This window comes from Gossypium hirsutum, chromosome D12, assembly GCF_007990345.1.
Source record: "Gossypium hirsutum isolate 1008001.06 chromosome D12, Gossypium_hirsutum_v2.1, whole genome shotgun sequence".
Classification (NCBI taxonomy): Eukaryota; Viridiplantae; Streptophyta; class Magnoliopsida; order Malvales; family Malvaceae; genus Gossypium; species Gossypium hirsutum.
The window spans coordinates 39,776,665-39,797,781 of NC_053448.1; the positions used below are offsets into that span (position 1 = coordinate 39,776,665).

At 31.3% G+C, this 21,117-nt stretch overlaps 2 protein-coding genes and 1 pseudogene across 2 annotated transcripts; 1 reads left to right on the top strand and 2 right to left on the bottom strand.

Moving 5' to 3' along the window:
• Nucleotides 1-5,012: 5,012 nt before the first annotated feature.
• On the bottom strand, nt 5,013-6,001 carry LOC107942240 (transcription factor MYB3R-1). The gene is made up of 5 exons (XM_041107991.1): nt 5,798-6,001; nt 5,633-5,687; nt 5,292-5,349; nt 5,110-5,204; nt 5,013-5,054 (listed from the first exon to the last, which is right to left on the bottom strand). Exons 1-5 carry the CDS (start codon nt 5,866-5,868, stop codon nt 5,013-5,015), a joined length of 321 nt encoding a protein of 106 aa, XP_040963925.1. The 5' UTR covers nt 5,869-6,001.
• Nucleotides 6,002-9,972: 3,971 nt separating this feature from the next.
• LOC107945650 (U3 small nucleolar ribonucleoprotein protein IMP4) lies at nt 9,973-12,874 on the top strand. Its single transcript, XM_016879731.2, has 9 exons — nt 9,973-10,267; nt 10,371-10,454; nt 10,595-10,704; nt 10,808-10,858; nt 11,372-11,515; nt 11,601-11,690; nt 12,056-12,162; nt 12,451-12,535; nt 12,621-12,874. The coding sequence occupies exons 1-9, from the start codon at nt 10,156-10,158 to the stop codon at nt 12,756-12,758; spliced, it is 921 nt and encodes a 306-aa protein (XP_016735220.2). The 5' UTR covers nt 9,973-10,155; the 3' UTR covers nt 12,759-12,874.
• A 2,552-nt stretch (nt 12,875-15,426) lies between these two features.
• On the bottom strand, nt 15,427-17,953 carry LOC107945651 (digalactosyldiacylglycerol synthase 2, chloroplastic-like; annotated as a pseudogene).
• Nucleotides 17,954-21,117: the final 3,164 nt, after the last annotated feature.

The window sequence follows — 21,117 nt, forward strand, 5'->3', positions numbered from 1 at the left end:
AATGTTGCCCATTTGGAAGTGATAAACCCTTCAACAGGTTGGTATTGTCCTTGGGTTGAGTTGGGATTTTGTTCTCTAATTCTACAGAGAGCCTGAGTGTCTGAAAAGGTTGCTTGGAACACGAGTTCATAAAGCGAGAATGCTTTGTGGGGATGGACATTAGTAGGGTACCCCTGACTTATGGCATATATGTCATTGTGAGAAAGGGATGGTACCAGTTGATCTAACCAGAAGAAGTGGTAGCATATGTGCCCTTAAATGCCATTTAGGGCTGGGGTTCAAACTCTATCAATGGAAAATGGGCACTATTTCCTTGGTAGTGGTCGTGTGTCATGAATGGCTCAATTCAACGAGGCATTCTCACTACATGAACTCTGTGCGGCTTTCAACAGAATCGGGGGATAAAATCCTGACTTGGAATAATACCACACTTGTTGAGGGATTTGTCGACTCTGTGTGAATGAGTCGAAAACCACTCAATAAAAGCCTTCTAGGAACTTAATTGTAAGCTTAGGAGTTAAATATTGGCTTGGATCTAACATGGAGCATATTTAAAACATGTATATCCATATTGCATGGACAATTTGGATTAAACATTAAAAATAAAAAGATGGCCCTTATGATTTTAACACATTAGATTCAAACTTCTTAATACAATAGGTGGACACATGTTTAAAATCTTATCGACATAATTTAAATATGCTTTACATTAAATCCAAACCGACTTTAATTCTCAAGTTGATACCTAGACTAGCAGAAGGACTTGATTAATATGAACTTTATCAGAATATTTCAAATTTTGGGACCAATTTAAAATTAAGATCATAATTTAAGGATCATGATGGAATTAACCCATATAAAAATGCGCACGTCTTGAAGGGGAGCGTGTCATAGTTGGGTCATTCAATATTGGCGTGTGCTGCCGTAAATTCAACCTTTAATTTAATATTTAATATTTAATATTTAATATTTTTTACATAATTTAATATTTAATATTATTTAAATATTGCCAAAGACAAATCTTCTTATCTTTTAACCCTATTTTAAGGAAAAAAATTACCATTGAAGATAAAAATTATATATTCGAAATTTGAATTACGAATTTATTAGATATTATATCTTAAATAAATATTTAATTCTTTAAATTTAAATTAAAAAACAAAAAAAAATATTAAGTATTGAAAAGTAAAATTTGAATCGTATTCCTTCTTAAATCTTACACGGAAAAGTCTTGGAAAAAAACATATTTAAAAAATATTTTCAATTTTGTGTGAATTATTCTTAATATTTAATTTTAATTGCAAAAAGGAATTGATTTAATTTCACATTGTTATTGGTTAATTGAGTTTTAGTTTGATTGACATAGGCATTGTTGTTAATGTAGGATTTGCATCATCCTCTTATTTATGAGTTAAAAAAAATTATAAACAATTCTCAACCTCGTATAAAAACAATTATTATAAAAAGGAAAGTGAGAAATAGAAATTTTATATTAAAATATCAATGGTTAAAGTAATTTTAAATTCAATGTGACAAGTAAGGTCACTTTTTAAAGTAATTTGGACGGTTTGATTTGAGTGTTAAACGATGGGAGTTGAGCTGGTTGAGAATAATGAAATACAGCTGCCAATTTTTAATTGAAAATAAAAAGTTTATAATATTCACAAATTTGAACGCTTTCATTCAAAATAGATTGAGTCAATCACTCTACATTCAGCATTCCGGCCAAAAATAATTCTAAAATGAGGTGATCCAAGTAAAGAAATTTCAAAATTTGAAATGACTCAAGTCTAAATAACTTGAACATGAATTAACCAAAATATATACCGGCCCGACTTAAAAATTAAACTTAAAATTCGAATAACTTGAACATAAAATAACTCAAATTTATTAAATTTAAAAAAAACTAAATTCATCAAATTTAAACTAATCCGATTTAAAATCAATTCCAGCGACCCAATTCACAAGTCTAATTAAAGTCAAGTGGCAAAGCTGTGCAGCCGGATCATGGAAGGAACTAAGTCATATCAAAATTTTAATTAATTTTGGACCATTTGATTGGAAATTTCAAGGGTTAACCCTCCTTTGACTTTGAAGTCTTCATTTTATTTTTGGGTAATAGCTTTTGGTATTTAAATTTTGCAACTAGGTCCATTTTGTACCTATACATTTTTTGTTCATTTTAGTACCTGAATTTGACAATTAGATCCATTCTGATCATTGAACTTAAAAAATGTAAAAATTTGATAATTTGACATTCTAAGGTAATTCGAGTGGTAACATGACACAATCTCAAATTGTCACGTCATCAAATCTTGATGGAATCCAAATTTAGAGACAAAATGCACTTAGTCAAGGGCATAGGCAAGCCCTCCATGATAAATATACCATTTATCAAAGAGACAAAATTGTACTTTGATTCTTCCAAAAAAAAATTAAGATACATCTTTGCTCCATTCATAAAGCAATTTTCTAACTTCATCTATCCATCTAATTGTCAAGTTTAAATACCAAAAATAAATAAATAAAATACATATATCAAAATGGACTTAAATGTCAAAATCTAAAAACGAAAATTTATAGTAACCCTTTTATTTTTAACCCTCAAACCAACGTGATTTGCACTTATATTTTACCAAAATCTTTTAAAAATTATAGTAATTCCTCCTTAATCACGTGTGGTGGAAAAATTGTATAACAGCTAATAGATTGTTCACATTGCTTTGACAATCTGCAAACGAGTACTTTAAGTTGACCATGTCAACTCAACTGTGTTCTTTCTTTCTTGGATAAACTGAAAAAAGTTGATGAATCATGGCCTTGAGAGCCAACGCCTCTTCCTATACTTACATCACCACTCAATCGTCACTACACTACATCATGAGTTGGTGAGTTAAGCTGGATTGATTTAAATTTTTAAATTTATTTTCTAAACTCTGGCCAGCCTGATTAAAAAATTAATCTAAAATTTCCTCTAATTTTAGCTCAAATTAAAAATGTTAAAGTTGAGTTTGACTTGGTTCGTTTGTATTGTTGTCAAAACTCATTTTTTGTGTCTATATTTTTACCTAAATTCTCTCACTTTTTGAGCAGGCCTTCAGGTCTAGATGGGTGACCCGACCCATAATCAACTCTAATCGTCATCACTTTGTGATTAATGTTTTTGTAATGTATGTGCTATGTGAAGTTAATCGTTTAAACTCAAAGATTAGTTTGATATTAGGTTAAGAAATGAGTTTAGGTGGAAAGATTAGATTGGTTTAGATTATAGATTGACTTTAGATTTTTATATTTAAAGTTTGAGACTCATTGAATTAATCATAGTATTTATAACAAATTAATATAAAATATTAAAATTAATATATACAACTTAATCCGTGTGCATCGCGTAGAATAAAAAAAACTAATTTATTTAGAATGATAAATTTTTATAATTTTTATTTTTTAAATATACAAAATTAATCAAATCATGTATTCTAGATTTAGTGTGTGACTGATGGATGAAACAATAAAAATGGGAATCACTTGCAGGTTGCTTCATTGAATTAAAATAGTTTAAAATTAAAAAATTAAAATTTATACATTTGATCTGAAATATTTTAAATTTCTTCCCACCGGCACTTATTATTATTTTATAGTTACGTATAAAGTAAGCATCTAGCATAACTATATGATTTTAATAGCTATATTCAATCTTTTATTGATACAAATAGTTTTCCATTTCCCATCCTAATTTTCATGAGAACAAATAAACCTAAATATATATATATATTGTAATGAAAGGAAGAAATTGTTTACATTACATCTTACTCACTTAACATTTATCTCACACCAAAATCAAATACATTAATATCTTTATTTGGATCCTACCAATGGAAATATAGAAATTAACCTAATTATCACCAGACACCAGCTAATGATCTAGTCATAACCTTGGATGTGCTTTGTTTTCCAGTTTAGGAGACTTTGTAGGTGATAAAGGAAGCTGATTTATATTGTGATTGTCAGCTTGTGTTCTAATTTGAGAAGTTCTTTTTCTAATGATAGATGGTGTGTTTTTAAAACTTTTAGCTGCACTTCTCAATATTGATTCCAGACTAATGTAACTATTTGCATCAGGAATCTCATTGCCTGAGCACCTAAAACAGGATGCTGAAACCGGAGCATGTAATGAATCACTCGATGGTTGAAATGAAGATCCGGCATGCATTCTTGCAAGAAAGCACTGCGAAGTTATTCTTTCATGATCCCCAAAAGTAACATTACAGTGTGATCGAGAATCACAAGAATGCATTTGACGGTTTCTTGGTAGAGGATCATAAGAGTGCACTCGGCAATTTTCGATGGTTAGATCTTCATATCTCTTAATAGATATGTTTAGAGAAGATGGTTTCATTATCCCATTTGCATCTTTACACATTGAAAAGAAACTGATACTTCTTCCATGATCAAGATTCTGTTCAAGTGGTTTGCTTATGCCTAATGATATGCACTCTGCTTTTGGGCTATGATCAACTGCATTAATTCGAGAGGCAGCCATAGCGTCTACTTTCTTCCTCACCGAGGAGTTCCAGTGATTCTTTATCGAATTTTCTGTCCTGTAATAGGGAAAAATTAAGGTATTGTTCATTGATTTTGTTCTGCATATATCCATTGGATACTTTACACATACCTGCCAGGAAGAAGCTTTGCGATTTCCGCCCACCGGTTCCCATACGCCCCGTGCGCACTAATAAGAATCAATTCTTCGTCTACAGTCCAAGCAGTTTTCTTTATATCTGGATTCAAGTGATTACACCACCTGAAACAAAAATGTACATATCAGAAAACAACATATGAATCAAAGCTATACGTTATCATGTTATCGACAAGTGATCAAGCACCTTTCTCGACATTGCTTGCCGATACGTCCCGGCAAGAATTTAGCTATTTCAGACCATTTCTTCTTCCCTTGCTTCTCCACAAGCTCAAAGATAAGATCATCCTCCTGAAAGACCGAAAGGGAAAAAGGATTAATAAAGCATTGCCATATCTAGTCTTCGACAGAATCTTATCTGATATATAAAGCCGATACATAAAAAAGGGGAAAAACATCATTCCAATAGCAACCTCTTTGGTCCAAGGTCCTTTAACAAGATCAGGATTTAAAACCTTCTGCCATCGATGCAGGCATTGAACATCTGTTCTGTGAGGCACCGATTCGGCTGCAAATGATCAGGAAAACCATGTAAACAATGATACACTAAAAGATCATGTTCTGTCACACTTCATTCAAACACCAACACACATGCCTATCTTTTTCCAGTTTTTGCCATTAAACTTTTGGACAGCAATGGTCAACATGTTGTCCTGTTAAAAAAGACAAAGCTAACATTAGCAACTAATAAGAAACAACAAGTTAATATAAGCAATGGGATTCAACTAGATCATAATAAAATCACCTTCTAATTCAAGCAATCTCACACACAAACACTAAAAGAGTCACTAAAGTTGAAACACTCAAAAGGATTCAACTTGCAATCATGTCACGTTTATCACATTTAGTGTGTTTATGAATATCATTCATTATTTAAATAGCATCTAATGGCATTTATCGTGCACATATCATCATTTAAATACTAATGATACTAACCTCCTCCTCTGTCCAACCTCCCTTAGTTGATCTTCTAGTAGGACCCGAAATCCTCCTAAAAGAACAAAATAAGTCTGGTTAGAACAAAAATTACGATGAAATATTTACACATTCATATTCATAATTGATATAAAAAAGAGTTAAAATAAGATAAAATTAAAATACCCTTGAACAGACACTGTCGATTGATCAGCATCAATGGTTGTGGTATTATTATCAGTAGCAATTTGTTCCATGCTTGAAAATACACTAATCCCAAGAAAAGTAACTTTTTCTAAACCCTAAACGAAGCCTTAACCAGCAAGGCACAGCCACAAATCTTTTTTTTTTTTTTCTAAACAAACCTTCAAAACTTGAACTTTGATCTTAAATCCAATGAAACATAAAAAAGGTTTTCTTTTTTTCGAAAAGGACTGTTCTAAAAAGTTTCTAACTCTTTTAAAAAAATATTTGAAATAATTAATAAAATCCAATAATTTAAAAAAAAAAGGAAGAAGGGGAATTGATGATATTAATAGATAAAAACAAGAACTGAAGAATAAGTAGCAGAGTTGTCAAGAGCTATCTTTTTATTTTATCATAAAAATTAGCGGGAAAGTGAGTGATGGGAATAATGTGAATATATATATGATTTAATTAGAAATTTTAAAATTTTAAAACAAATTTATTAACAAATTTAATCAGCATATATAATAAGGGATAAATACTAAAATTACACATGAACTACAGTTTAATGTACAATTGTATACATGAACTTCGATTTTGTGCAATTTTATACATGAAATTTTGATATGAACCAATTCTTGTAAATTATTAACACACTTATGGATATAACATCATTTTATGTTTATATACCGCGTGCATAAATAATTATATTTATTCAATATAAAAATAAATTAATGTATTTATTTTTTTAGATGTGTATGATTAAATCAGAATTAAAGTTTCAAGTATTCATTTGAACCACAATTAGAGTTTCACGTGTATAATTACATCAAATTAAAGTTTATGTACATAATTGCACATTACATTAAAGTTCATGTATAATTTTGAGATTTATCACTTTAAAAAAAATTAAAAGTTTTATATAAAAAATAAGTTGTTAAACCATCTCAAAAATGTCTACTATGGATAACCTTTTTTTTGAAACATTAAATTTTTTTTAATCTTTTTGTTTTATTTTTTTTAAAAAATATTATTTTTTGCATTTAAATTTTGGATAACAGTTTTTTAAACATTAATTTTTTTTAAAATTTTTTTTGTTGTCTATCTATATTTTTAATTTCTTTTATCCCGAACAACGTAACTAGCACGACTCGAATTTAGACCACATTTAAGGCAATATATACCTTTAACCATCAAACCATCACATGAAATTTTTTAATCAATCCTTTCTCAAGTAGCTAAAATACAAATTTCACCTATAATGTTTAACTTTGTTAATTTAGTTAAACAATTTATTCCTGAATTTGTTGAATTTGTAGCAACATTTTATTTGAGGACCAACTCCTATATATCTCTATCTCTAAATATTTTTTTTGCCTTTTTTCTTTCTAATATGAAACTCACCCTTTTTCTTTATATTATACGTTTATTATTAAATTAATCTATTTAATAGTAGTGGGATTAATTTAATCTAATTCCTATAATAAAGGGATTTAACATTTACTTTTACTTATATTTATAATGGCAAACTAATTTATTTGACTCTCTAACTCTACAAAAACAATCAAGTTATAACGAATGAAAAAATTAACCGTTAACTTTATTAATATAAAATCTACGTGATATGTCATATCAATAATTAATTTTTTTATACTTTTTTAAAACATGTTGAAGACCCATAAGCTCTATAGAAAGGTTTGAAAGCTTGTAGACTGTAGCAAAATGTTATAGAAACTCTAGAATTCTCTATAGCTTATTAAGTGTCATAAATTTGATCTTACACTTATATTCTTTGTAGCCATTAGATTAAGAGGACTCGAACTATAAATAGAGACATTTTTCTTTATTAGATTGAGAAAACTTAACCTTTATATATTTAAAAAAAATTAAAATTTTATATAAAAAAATATATTGTTAAATCATTTCAAAATTGTCTACCTGCATGGATTCCTTCTTGAAATATTAAATTTGCTTTAGTTTTTTTTGTTATATATATATATTTTTTCCATTTAAATTTTGGATAACATTTTTAAAACATTAAATCTTTTGTTATATATTTATGCATTAACTGGTGCACAATGTTCGGATTAGTGAGTTTGAAATTGAGTGGAACAAGCAATGCAATCAATACAGATCAAAATTTTTACGGGTGCTGAAAAAAGAGTTCATTATTTAGTTTACTACCAAAATGGTGTGTACCAGTCGATATGATTTAAAAAGTACGAAACCAACTACATTGATTAGGCAGTCCAACTTTCTTAGCAATTGGATCCATCAATTGATCCCGTGCCATTCAGCCCAATTTCCCTCCATCAGCCTGGTCCATTCTAATTCAATTCAGCACGGCCTGGCCCATTCTCATTCAACATTCCAAATCAGTCCTCTACCTTTCTTACCGTCTTCTACTAACAACTCTTTTCAAAAACCCTAATCAAACTTCTATCAATTTGATCCTCAAACTTCCTAATCAAAGCTTTCAGCTTTTAAAACAAAAGCATTCCACATCTATAAATTCATAAAACCCAAAAAAGAAAAAAAAAACTTCTTTCAACTAACGAGCCATTTTTCAAAATAATTCCTCATACCAATGAGTTTATTTTGAAACTTTTTTTTCTTTTTTTTCATTAATTTTCTTCTAAATATAATATTTTATAACCCTTTAATTGATAAAATTTTAGCTAATGAAAATGGAAAAACCTTTAAAAAAATATTTTAGATTTACTCTTATTGTTAACAATAGGATGTTTCCTTCGAGGTACATAGGAATAGTCCTGAAATTGATCCTTGAAATCGGAAATTAAATTAAAAATTAAAAAATATGATTTTGAAAAAACCAAACATTTAATTTTTCATAAGAACAAGATGTGAAAGAATTAATTGAATTTTATTTTGTTATATTGATAATTATTTTTTAATTTTATAAATTGATTAAGAGTCTATTATGTGTTCTATTTATTTTTAATTTATTTTTAATTTTTAAATCCATAATAAGCAATACATATAACTGGTAATTTGATTTAGTGTCAAATCATTTACTAAATTAATTAAAAACTAAAATTATGTTAGTCAAAGTGAAAGATTATTTTCCACAAATATTAAATTATTTATATAATTTTATTATATATTATATTTTTAAAATTTGTATTTTTTAATTATTTTTAATAGTGTTTAGTTAATTTCTAACGTTAACTTCTTAAAAATATAAACAAAAAGGGTTATGTATCAAATTGGATAATTTCAACCGTAAATAAAATTATTAATAGACATCGAATGTCTCTGTTTTAAAAGCTTTGGTTAGGAAGTTTGAGAATCAAATTTATAAAATTTTGTAAATGTGCAAGGTTAAGTTTATTGAATTATTTAGAATTAGGATCAAATTGATAGAATAAGTAAGTATTGAGGACTAAATTGTTATTACACCAGTTAGAAAAGGGCTTTCCATTATCAATTTAACGGTGAGTGACCAAAACAGGAACAAATTCAAATGTTAGTTCCTAAATTGAAAATTTTTAAAGTTGGGTGACCAAACCAGAAATGTGAGCATAATTGGGTGACCATTTGTGTAGTTTACCCTAAAAAATAATATCAATTCACAAATGTATTAAAATTTAGGTTAAACATGCTACTAGTTTTAATATAAGTGTAATTGTAGATTTAGTCCATGTAATTTAAGTTGATCATTTTTAGTCTTGTATTTTTTTAATTTCTAAATTTTAGTCCTGATAAATGGCAGTTGTTAAATTTATTAACTTAAATTCGGTTGTTTCCAAAATCTAATGCAGCAAACATATCATCATATGTATAATGCCTCACAAGAAAGCCAAATAATAGATGTAAAGGTTGTTAGCTATGTCAAGACTAAAAATTTAAATTTTGAAAAGTATAGGGATGAGTAAGAATGATCCAATTAAAAGAACAAGGACTAAATCTACATGTGTTATTGTTTGGGTCAAAACTAAAATTTAACCAAACATATTTAACTACTATCGTTTTAGGTCATGATTAAAATTTCAAAATTCAAAAAGTACAAAAGACTAGAAAAAACACAGGTACTAAATTTAGAAAATTTATAAAAAAAGACTAAATCCACAATTTATACAGTGTATAGGGACTAAATAAAAATTTGACCTAAAATTTATATAAATCTCCTCACTCTCCGCCAATCTCTCTCCTCTGGACTTTTATGGATAATTAATTAATTATTTATTTATTTTTGGACATCTTTGCTAATCAATTTATGAATAACCAATAAAAATCAAGTTATTAAACCCTAATTCAATTCAGCACAGCCTAGCCATTCTCATTCAACATTCCAAATCAGTCGCTGTTTTGATTATCTTAAATTGAAGTAAATAAAAATGTTGAGAAGGAACATTCGATTGAGGAGAGAGTATTTGTACAGGAAGAGCTTGGAAGGCAAAGAGCGTTTGCTTTATGAGAAGAAACGGAAGATCAAAGAAGCCCTTGAAGGTACTGTTTTTTTTTCTATTTTTTCTTTTCTTTTTTTTGTTAATCATAATCTAATTTCAATTTTCAATTTTTAGTTTTGGTTTTTAATTTTGCTTCCTTGTAGAGGGAAAACCCATTCCAACTGAACTCCGGAATGAGGAGGCCGCGCTTCGCCAAGAAATTGACCTTGAAGATAATTACACTTCCAGTAATGTTTATTATTTATTTTAATTTTTTTGTAATTTGGATGTTTGTTTTCTTTTGTTATGCTCTGAGCTAAAGAACCCCCCCCCCCCTCTTTTGGGATTGGTGTTGATACATGACTGCTTAATTTTGGTATATTTTTAGTTCCCAAAACTCATATTGATGATGAATATGCAAATGCAACTGTACGAGATCCTAAGATTTTGCTGACAACATCTCGTGATCCAAGTGCTCCTCTTATACAGTTTGTTAAGGTTGGGTTCTCTATTTTGGTGATAAATAAATTCTTCCCTGATATTTTGCGTGAGAGTTAACCACTGATTGAATTCCTTTGGCATGCTTTTCACTTTCTTGTAGGAATTGAAGTTTGTCTTTCCTAATGCAGAGCGAATGAATCGTGGTAGCCAGGTCAGTGCATCATTGCTTTGTTTATCCATCTATGCTTTCTTCGTTGGGTTCCTATTGGTTTTCTTATTGTTATGATTCTTGTGCTGAATTGTTGGCAGGTCTTTGTTTTTTATCTTGAGGATTATGATACATATGTCTAAGCACTATCGGTTTTGGTACCGGTTTTATTATCAGTAATTTGTGGCTAAAGTCGATATTCATTTAGTTGACAAAAGCTGCTCTTTTCTCCAAATTGTAATTGATTTGTGACTTTCACCTTTTAATAGAATAACTGCTGAAAGCTTTTTCAGTTTCTACTTTGTTGTCCTTGAAATTTTCTACAGCAAGTGATTTATACTGCATAATGTTAATATTTAACAATGCTTTCCTCGGTTCTGCTAGTTATTATCTATATAATGAACAGCAACACCCTTTTTTTGTATGATAAATTTATTAACTTATTTGACATCAAACTGGTTTTCTAGTGAAAATAAGAAAGTGATTGTCTATGCCATTCTTTTTTCTTATTTGCAGGTTATATCTGAAATTATTGAAAGTTGCCGTGCGCATGAGTTTACAGATGTAATTTTGGTTCATGAACATCGGGGTATACCTGATGGTTTGATTATAAGTCATCTACCTTTCGGTCCCACAGCATACTTTGGGTTACTCAATGTGGCAAGTATTTGATGACTCTACCTTGCGTAGGCCTTTATCACTTCTATTTCTGTTCTTGTTTTCTTAATCTAATATTTTCCTCTAGGTTACAAGACATGACATTAAAGACAAGAAAGCCATCGGAACAATGCCCGAGGCTTACCCTCATTTGATTCTTGATAATTTTAAAACCAAGGTATCCTTGTTGCTTTACCTGTACACTAACGAAGCATATGATTTAGTTGGGTACGATATATTATATATTTCATACTCGAACCTTTTAGGGTTACTGCTTTTAATGGTTTTACATGTGTGCCACTTATGTCTAATAGTTGGTTATGTAACAAAGCCTGTTCTGTGCTCAAATATCCTTCAAAGGTGTTTCCATCTTTGTATCTGTTGCATGTTTCTGTATGTTGATACACAAATTATAAGGATTCATATGTAGCTTTGATGAAATTCTGTGATTAATAACAATTCTTTCCTTTTCGGCCAAGAGTAATCTTTTTTGTTGCTGACATGCCTTTTTCTTCTTTCTTTTTTTTCAATTTATTTTGGCAGCTGGGTGAAAGAACAGCGAACATTCTAAAACATTTATTCCCTGTGCCAAAGCCTGATACAAAACGTATTGTGACTTTTGCAAATCGGTCCGACTATATTTCGTTCAGGTTAGTTCTCTTCTGTAGATTTTGTTGTATTCTTTAGCATTAATAGGGTGATATTGATATCAATATGTGAATAGTAAGGAACCACTGAACTTGATCGTGCATGCTTTAGAACTCTCAGTCAATCACTTCTCAAAACATCGAAGTGAGTCAACTTGTCAGTTGTAGGTTTAAAGTTATATAATGGTTTTCACAGTGGCCATCCTCTAATGATAACGTAGATTGTTCCCCCTCATGCTTCTACATAATGAAATGTTCACTCTCACTCATTGATATCATGTAAACATGCAGGCATCATATCTATGAGAAGCCTGGAGGTCCTAAATCAGTTGAGTTAAAGGAGATTGGTCCGAGGTTTGAATTGCGGCTTTACCAGGTAACCATCGTGCCATTTCAATAGGTTATTCGCATTGGGTGCTTCATATTGCAGTTTAAATTCAACTCCTTTGCGTATGTTGCAGGTAAAATTAGGAACAATGGAGCAGAGTGAAGCCCAGATTGAATGGGTTATTAGACCATACATGAACACAACCAAGAAACGCAGCTTCATTGGGAACGAGCCAGAACCAGATGATAAAAGAAACAGAAATAAAGCTTGAAATTTGTCATATTCTCGTTATTATGTTGTTTTGGTTAGGCTTTCATTTATGTTTTTAAGCTTGTTTGAATTATTAACATTTCATATCAATTTTAATTTACAGAAACAATTATGTTATGAAGGATTACAAGCAACTCAGTTCTTCCAGGCTAGTTTCCTATAGACCACCAATGATGGGTGTCGAGTCCACCAATATAAACCTACGCCTAATTTGTAATTTAAGCAATATAGGGAGTAGGGGCGATCCCTCAGAGACTGGGTTTACTGAAAATTGTTTCTCTTTCTTGACCAGATTCGTGTCCGGGCAGTTGTCGTGCCCAAGAAATTTTTGAGGAGGATAAAATTGAAAACCTGAAACTTGAAATAAACAGGAAAAAAATGCGTGAAAAGTAAAAGCTAAAAATAAAATAATAAAAACAGTTAAACAAATCTGAAGAAAAATTAATTAAACTAAGTTTAGCTTTAGGTACGGGTTTTTCTCGTCTTTGAACCGATCTTTGAAATTAGATGAACTCCTCTTTTCCAATAAGTTAGTTACAGTTACCAAGGACCTCTCGGACACCAACTCTTCTTTGTGTAAATTAGTTATGGAACGTCCTATAACTAACTCTTACCGATCGAACAACCAACGAAACGTTCGTGATTTAAAACTCCGGCAGCTTTGCGTTCTAGAAGAGTCTAGCTCGAACCAATGTCCTCAACTGCGTGGGACATTTAAATCCGGTTACTACTTCCTTTGACGGAACCAAACAGCAATCTCCACTTGGCACACCAATATGTTTACGGAAAACTGATTAGACAATTGATCCAATTGTACGTCTAACTACACTAATTCAAATGATGCCTTTTTTGACTTAGTGTTGATTTGACTTTGTGAGTTAACAAAATCATACTCTTAATCTGGAGAAATAATAAGTACTGAATTTAGGAGTTAAATTGCTCGGGTTCGTAACTCACGGGTCTTGACGAGTCAGAGTTGAAAATGGATTTAGTTGACTAAGGTTTGGGGCATATTGGAGTTGAGCATAATTGAAGAAGGTTGAATAAATGAAAAAGAAATGAAAGTAGATGGATGTGGGTGACGCAAGGTTTGGGTGCCAAAGTTGGAAACTAATAGATGGAAAAAAATAAGGAATTAATGTAGCAACTAAATTTGCAAAAAGGAAAGAAAAGATTGAATTGCAAGAGATATAAACTTGATTGAAAAACTTGATGATTAAAAACTTGATGATTAAATGAACAAAGTAGCCTCTTATTTATACTAGTAGCTTTGTCAAATTAAGAGCCACTAGCCATAGAAAATCAAGGAAATAAAATATTCAATGATATAAAAATCCCTACATAATCTCCCACTAAATCAACATAAAATTTCAGCTAATTACATCTTGGAAAAATTCTGCTTTGGCCCGCCTTCTTTGCTCATTTCTTCAATCTAGCCCATTTGTTTCCTTTTTATTCTATTTAGCCCTAAATTGCACCCCCTGCACAAAATTCAATATAAATATGGAAAAATCAGTGGTGCACTCTCATAAATTAACCAATTTAATTATATAAAATATGTAATTTTAGCATTTAATCAACCAATGCACATTCTCTATAATCATTTGGTAAAATATAAGTCTAAAACCGGTAATGTAAATATTTTGGATTGTATTTTAGTTCTTCTATTGAAAAATTGGGTAAATTGGTACTTGTTCGTTGGATGAGTGAGCAAATGTTTTATTTGCAAGATATAATAGCAAATTTAGTATTCAATCTTTACATCTTTATTCAATTTTATCCGAACTCCTTTACTAATTCCAAAACATTTATTGAATGTTCTGATAAATTTTAGTGATTTTTTCAACAAAAGTATATCACATAATATTTCTTTTAAGATTTTGGGGAAAAAAGCCCTACTTAAAACAGGGAAGGAGATTGACGACAAAAATCATAACTAATTTTTAATAAAATTATCAATATTTATTTGTAAATCATTACTTGGGTTCCAAACCCTTTCCCTTTTAAGAAAAATAGAGATGAAAGGAGTGTTTGCGATTCAGCCCTAAATGGGGACCTAAGGCCCTTGTTTGGTAGCACAAGCAGCTGAAATCATAGGTGTATTTAAAAAATTGAAAGATAGCATATAATATAATTAACTCAATCAAATTTAGCTTAAAATTGAAAGAAACAAATTACTTACCTTCATCTTATTGACTTATCAAAAAAAAAATACAAAAATTAAATACTTTAACATATACTAATGGAAATATAGGAGCTGACCTTATATTTGTTCTAAAATAAATTATCTTGGATATGTTTTGTTTTCGAGTTTAAGAGATTTTGTAGGGTTAATTTGCAGTGGATGTTGTGTTTTTAAAATCTTAGTTGCATTTCTTAATATTGATTCTGGATCTACCTAGTTACCTTGTTGTTTAAGCACCTAAAATAAGAAGCTGAAAGAGAGCATTTAATAGATCACATGAAGGTTTTGCATACATGGTCGAGAATCACAAAACTGCATTTAGCAGTTTCTTGGTAGATGATTACAAGAGTGCACTTGACAATTTTCGATAATCCAATCTTTGTATTTCTTAATAAATATGTTCATTCTCTCATTTGTATCTTTACTTAATACTCTATCATAATCTAAATTTATTAAAAAGAAATTTATACTTCTAAGATTCTGGCTTACGCCTAATGATATGCATTCCGCTTTTCGATCATTTCGAGATGCAGCCATAGCATCTACTCTCTTTCTCCCCGAGGACTTCCAGTGATTCTTTATCAAATTAAATAAAATGGAGAACTCTACTTTCATCTGTTAACCAATTTTCATCCTGTTTAAAGTAAAAACCTTCAAAAAGAAATTTTACCAATAAATGATGTGCATAAAGAATTCGACAATGTACTTGGACTGCATTGAATTGCAAATAATGTTTCAATCAATTATCTTTTTTGGAACCTACTCTCCCTGTAAGAGTGAACAAACCAAGTTCTTTACATTGCTCTTCATCAGGATACAAGCTCTCAGGAATTGCACCAAATGCTCTTCTAGTTGTTTCAAATCCTAAAGCCACGTAGTGAAGATATGCTGGCGTTGCCTCCATGTTCTTCTGCAGGTTTAAAGATATCGATGCGAATTTCGTTGACTGATTTTTATCCAATTCTTTTGCAACGACCTGGTTGAGTTCTTAAACTCCTAAAAACCGCTCTGTTGCTGCCTCCCATGACAACTCCTACCTCTGTGCATCGGTCAATGGAGCAGGCTCTGCTTTACGTGTGGCTTCAATGAAACCGTTGCCATCATCATAAGTTCGGCAATTTGAGAACCGCTTGAAGAAATCATTCGAGGGGTGATTGGCACAAATAACGATTTTTCCCATAGCCAATGCTTCGTCTGTGGTTGTGCAAACAACATCTGTGGTGCTAGGATTCAACAATACTTTTTAACTGAAGGGGAAAACGAGAAAAGAAAAAAAAAATCATTCATTGATCCCGATCCAGACATGAAGAGAAGTGGGGGGAAAAATGAGGCTTACTCATGGAATAAAGGATCAGCATGATCACGACCGGGATGAACTCTAACCACAAGTTTCAGCTTGTTACCAGCTTCCTTAACTCGATCGGAGTCTTCTGTATTGCCATACAGATCAATCTCGAGACCAGCTAACTCCTTTTAGTGATCACGAAGAAGTTTAAGTAGTTCCCCGTAGCCTTTGCTCCAAACCATCTTCCCAATGTAGTAACCCCCTTTGGTGAAGGCTCGGTTACGGCTCTGTAGTTGCTCGAAAATTTTTTTGCCTACCTCGAGAAATTTGGGATTAACTCCATGAAGATTGCAGATGATGGATCTGGGATAATCCTGAGTGGCAGCAGACAACCTAATTACCTGCAATAACAAGATGATTACAATCAGATGAAATTAATTATATTATAATATAATATCAACACTTGGAGAGGCGAGGAATTCGATTTTCTTCTCCCCTAGTGCTCCTTTCTTCTCTATCAGCAGCATCAACAGCTAGACTATGCTAGTAAAATCAAAGACACATCATTCTAGTGGACCAACAAGGTGGCATTGATTCCTGTTAGGTCGGAACAATATATCACCCGTGGCAAAGTAGATTGCAATCTTTGTCTTCCTTAAATAATCTAGCCTAACAAGTTAATAAAGTATCCAACAGTGCAAATTTTGTATAGTCCTATAAATATCAAGCAAAAGTCGCATTAACTTGTTGGCAAGCACAGAAAAATCAAGGCTTATTAGGAAGCTTACCTTATGGCAATAGATGCTAACAACCCAACTATTTAAATATTTCGGAAGAAATGCTAGCAATCGTCCATTTTTCTCCCTCTTTACATACTCCAAATAATTGGTATTATTATTCCTATGACGAGGCGAAATTTCGTTTTCCATCTCTTCCCATGATGAAACCACGTAAGATGCTTGGGCTCCCCGAGGACAGCAATATCTGCCTCTTCATTAGAGATGATTTCCAATATGTCTCCTACAGGAATTATGCTTCTTTTATCTACAGCAAACTGCATCACAATTAGTACTATAAATTATCATCAGATTGTCACCATGGTAATTAAATGATGGTTCTGATGTTTAAATAAACTATGTTCATTTAACTTTCGGAATTTGTTATAGGTATGCGATTACCTTTCCAGGATAAAAGCATATACCGAAATCAGGTATAAATGCAATCCTCCGTTCAAGCCATTGACCAATATAAGACTCTTGCTCCCAAGGTGAACCGAACATAGCATTGTTCGGGTATACTAGTTTTTGATCTTTCAAAGACAACCAAGGAATCACCAATGTGATCTTTCTGTCTCCACCTTTGGCTAGATAAGCGGCACGAAACAAAGGGTTTATTGCAGTTCCAGTCATCCATGGTAGACTTGCCGTGGTAAAAATCGCTATACGTTGTCTTCTATCCATTCAATCATCAGGTTTCGGAGTTCTAGACCGGCAATTCGTCAGCATAACCATAAAATCGACGCATGCAGCTTACAAGTCATAGAGCTTAAACGCTTCTTTATTAAGAAGTAATATCTACAACTGCATAAAAAATTATAAAAATAAAAAATATTATCCCAAATGCAAAAATTTCAAGAGGAGTCAATAAACCAATAATAAGCTATCTTATCCCAAATGCCTAAGAACTATGAAAAACCCTAATTTCAAAGTCTTTACAGAAGATTAGAGATGAGAAGTATCAGTATCCATATTCTAATCTAATATCTTGCTTAAATTAAGTTAGATTTTGCACTTGTTTAATCAATAAGTGACTTAATTAACTCATTTAGTTCCCAATTTAGCAACAATTAAACGAAGTTCTTCATCACTAGAAAATCAAATTCCTAAAAAAAGCAAGCTATTAACGAAGATTTAAACAATACAAGTACATAAATAAGGATTCATTGATGCTCTTAATCAATTACGAGAATTATAAGCTAATGTTGGGATTGACCCGATTAAGCAACAAGTAAAAAAAATAGCGGAATAAATTGATAAATTAAACGCACAAACTTAACGTGTAAAAACACCTCCAAAGAGGATAAAAAACCACGGATAAAGATAATTTTACTATAATGGCAAAAGAACAAAGAGTACAAAAGACGAAGATAAAAACTAAATCTTGAAAATCTGAAAACAAAGAACCCTCAAAACGTAAACACAAAATGCTCTAAATGTGTTATGAGTTCTAATCTCTAATGAGTGTGTTTTCTAAGGTTGTAAAAGAGTCTATTTATAGGCTAATTCATAGGTCAAACAATAATAAAATAATTTAAACAATCACAGTTTGATTAAAACAAATAAACAGAGTTTAACTGAAAAATTATTTCTCAAATTTGACTGAAATAGGAGTCATACTCAACAAATCTCCACCTTAACTCATATTTTCACAATGCCATCATTACCAAAGCCCGCCACGGGCCTATTTTGAACTATGTAGGGAATTAATTGAGTCAAATCTGTGCTTAGAAACTGGAAGACTTCTAGCCTTCGACTTGTACACTGCCAAATTAAAACTAACCCGAGTCTGATTTTCACGAACACAGTGCCCTAACTTTTCAAAATTTGGATCCAAAAGAGAACATCTCTTCAACGAAACGGTCATACCTTTTTCCCTCCTATGACCAAGATGCCTCCACTCCAAACGAGTTGACTTCGACCCTATAACGAACGAGGGACATCCTATTTCACAAGTCACTTTAGAACCTTCCAGAATATAAAAACTCCCGGTTCTTTTACCTTTTAAGAAAATAAGAGCTCCACAAGATACTTTAATGTCGCTCGACTCGATGTTGATTCTGCATCATATCAAGTCTAAAATACTCAATAAGATGAGATTTTTTCGTAAATCAGGTACATACTTGACATCTGAGAGTGTCCTAATCGTCCCATCGTGTATCCTAATTTTAACAGTACCAATACTAATTACCTTACTAAATGAATCGTTTCTCATGCGCACAAATCCACCTTCAACCAAACTGTATGTAGAGAACCATTCTCTATTAGGACATATGTGGAAAGAACATCTCGAATCTAGGATCCACTCGGATGTGAGCTTGGAGTTATTGCTCGTTGACACTAATAAGAAATCATCACCACTTTCATCGGCCAAATTAGCACTAGCTACATCTTCCTCGTTACTCTCAACAGCTCTTTTATTTCGTAGTTTATAACAATAAGCTTTGACGTGACTAACTTTTTACAATAGTGATACTTTTTGTCTCGTTTCTTTGATGCTACCAAAACGGAAGCTTGCTTATCTGCCTTACTATCAAAACCAAACTCATTGTCGAGTTTGTCTTTACTCAACAAATGGCCCTTCACATCTTCGAACGAGAGTTTGTCTCTACCATAAATCAGGGTCTCCCTGAAAGACTTGTATGAATGGAGTAAAGAGCACAATAATAACATAGCCTGATCTTCATCGTCAATATGAACATCAACATTCTTTAAATCACTTAAAAGAGTAATGAATTGACTGATATGATCTCTAAGAAGCTCACATTCGTTCATGCGAAACGTAAATAGACATTGTCTCAACACTAAACTGTTAGCCAGAGACTTAGTCACATAAAGAGTTTATAACCTTTTCCACAAGGGGGATGATGTCTTCTCTATCAATACCTCCCGCAATACCGTATTTGCGAGGCACAACTAGATTGTAGACAAGGCCTTTTCATCAAGCCGCCCACTATTCTATTTAATGGTTAAATTGCAAAACAAAACCTCCATATTAAAAGAATAATCACTATTCAGCCCCTTTTTAGAAATAACCATTAAATTTTTATTTTACGCGATTTAATCCTTTTATTTAATCGGACACTTAAACGGCAAAATTAAAGCACGAAATTTTCACACTAGTAAATTAACACATAATAAACACAGAAAATAATATTAAAATATTTTTCTAATTCGGATTTGTGGTCCCGAAACCACTGTTCTAATTAGGGTAAAAAAATCGGGCTGTTACAATAAATCCATCGCTGGTACGAAGCTCCTTCCATTTTCTCTTCTTATCCTCCTCTTCTTTTTTTCTTCTTCTTCTTCTCCATTTCTTCTCTTATTTTTCTTTTTCTCTTTTTCTTCTATTGTCCAAGGCTCTTAAATAGGGCTATTTAAATGACAACTAGCCCACCGTTAAATGTCATGTCACTTTTTTGTTACGTCTGTAACGAAAAATGGTTAAAAGGACTAATTTGTTATTTTTTGAAAGTTGAGTGACTGAATTGAAACCTAAATGACTATTTTGTCAGCTACCCCAAAGTTGAGTGACTGTTTGTGAATTTACCCTTTATTTTATCATCCAACTATTATAAATTATAAAATGGACTCTCAACTATTTATCTTTTTCTTTTTTGGTCATTAACTGACTAACATAACAATAGAAATTCCCAAAAAAAAAATCCAAGACATGTAGGTGACCAAAAAAGATAAACTTGAGTAGTTTAGTGATTAATTTGCAACTTTTCATAATTGAGTGACCATTTTGTAATCATTTATAGTTGGTGACCAAAAAAGACAAAATTAGATAGTTGAGTAGCTCATTTGTAGCGTTACATTGTTGGGTGACCAAAAAAGAAAAAAAACATAGTTTAGTGGTCATTTTATAATTTTTCATAAGTGAGTGACCAGAAAAAATATATAATTAAATGACTAATAATGTAATTTATTTATTTTTTGTTAAGATCCAATTTATCATGTTTGCGGATATCAGTATGTAAATGCCAACAATAATAAAAGAGATTAAACTTGCAATATGTTTGCGAGTATAATTCATTATTTAAATAGCATTTAATTCTCTATAGGATTGTATAGCTTATTTAAGTGTTAAAAATAAAGTGTTTTTTTTAAA

What these genes read in the sequence shown, in the direction of transcription:
- LOC107942240 (XM_041107991.1), bottom strand. Translation starts at nt 5,868, where the DNA reads ATGGAACAAATTGCTACTGATAATAATACCACAACCATTGATGCTGAT. An exon ending in CAAAAACTGGAAAAAGATAG is followed by an intron (nt 5,205 to 5,291) that starts GCATGTGTGTTG and finishes GATCATTTGCAG; the next exon opens with CCGAATCGGTGCCTCACAGA. An exon ending in AAGGACCTTGGACCAAAGAG is followed by an intron (nt 5,055 to 5,109) that starts GTTGCTATTGGA and finishes TTTATATATCAG; the next exon opens with ATAAGATTCTGTCGAAGACT.
- LOC107945650 (XM_016879731.2), top strand. Translation starts at nt 10,156, where the DNA reads ATGTTGAGAAGGAACATTCGATTGAGGAGAGAGTATTTGTACAGGAAG. An exon ending in TTGATAATTTTAAAACCAAG is followed by an intron (nt 11,691 to 12,055) that starts GTATCCTTGTTG and finishes TTATTTTGGCAG; the next exon opens with CTGGGTGAAAGAACAGCGAA. An exon ending in TTGAATTGCGGCTTTACCAG is followed by an intron (nt 12,536 to 12,620) that starts GTAACCATCGTG and finishes CGTATGTTGCAG; the next exon opens with GTAAAATTAGGAACAATGGA.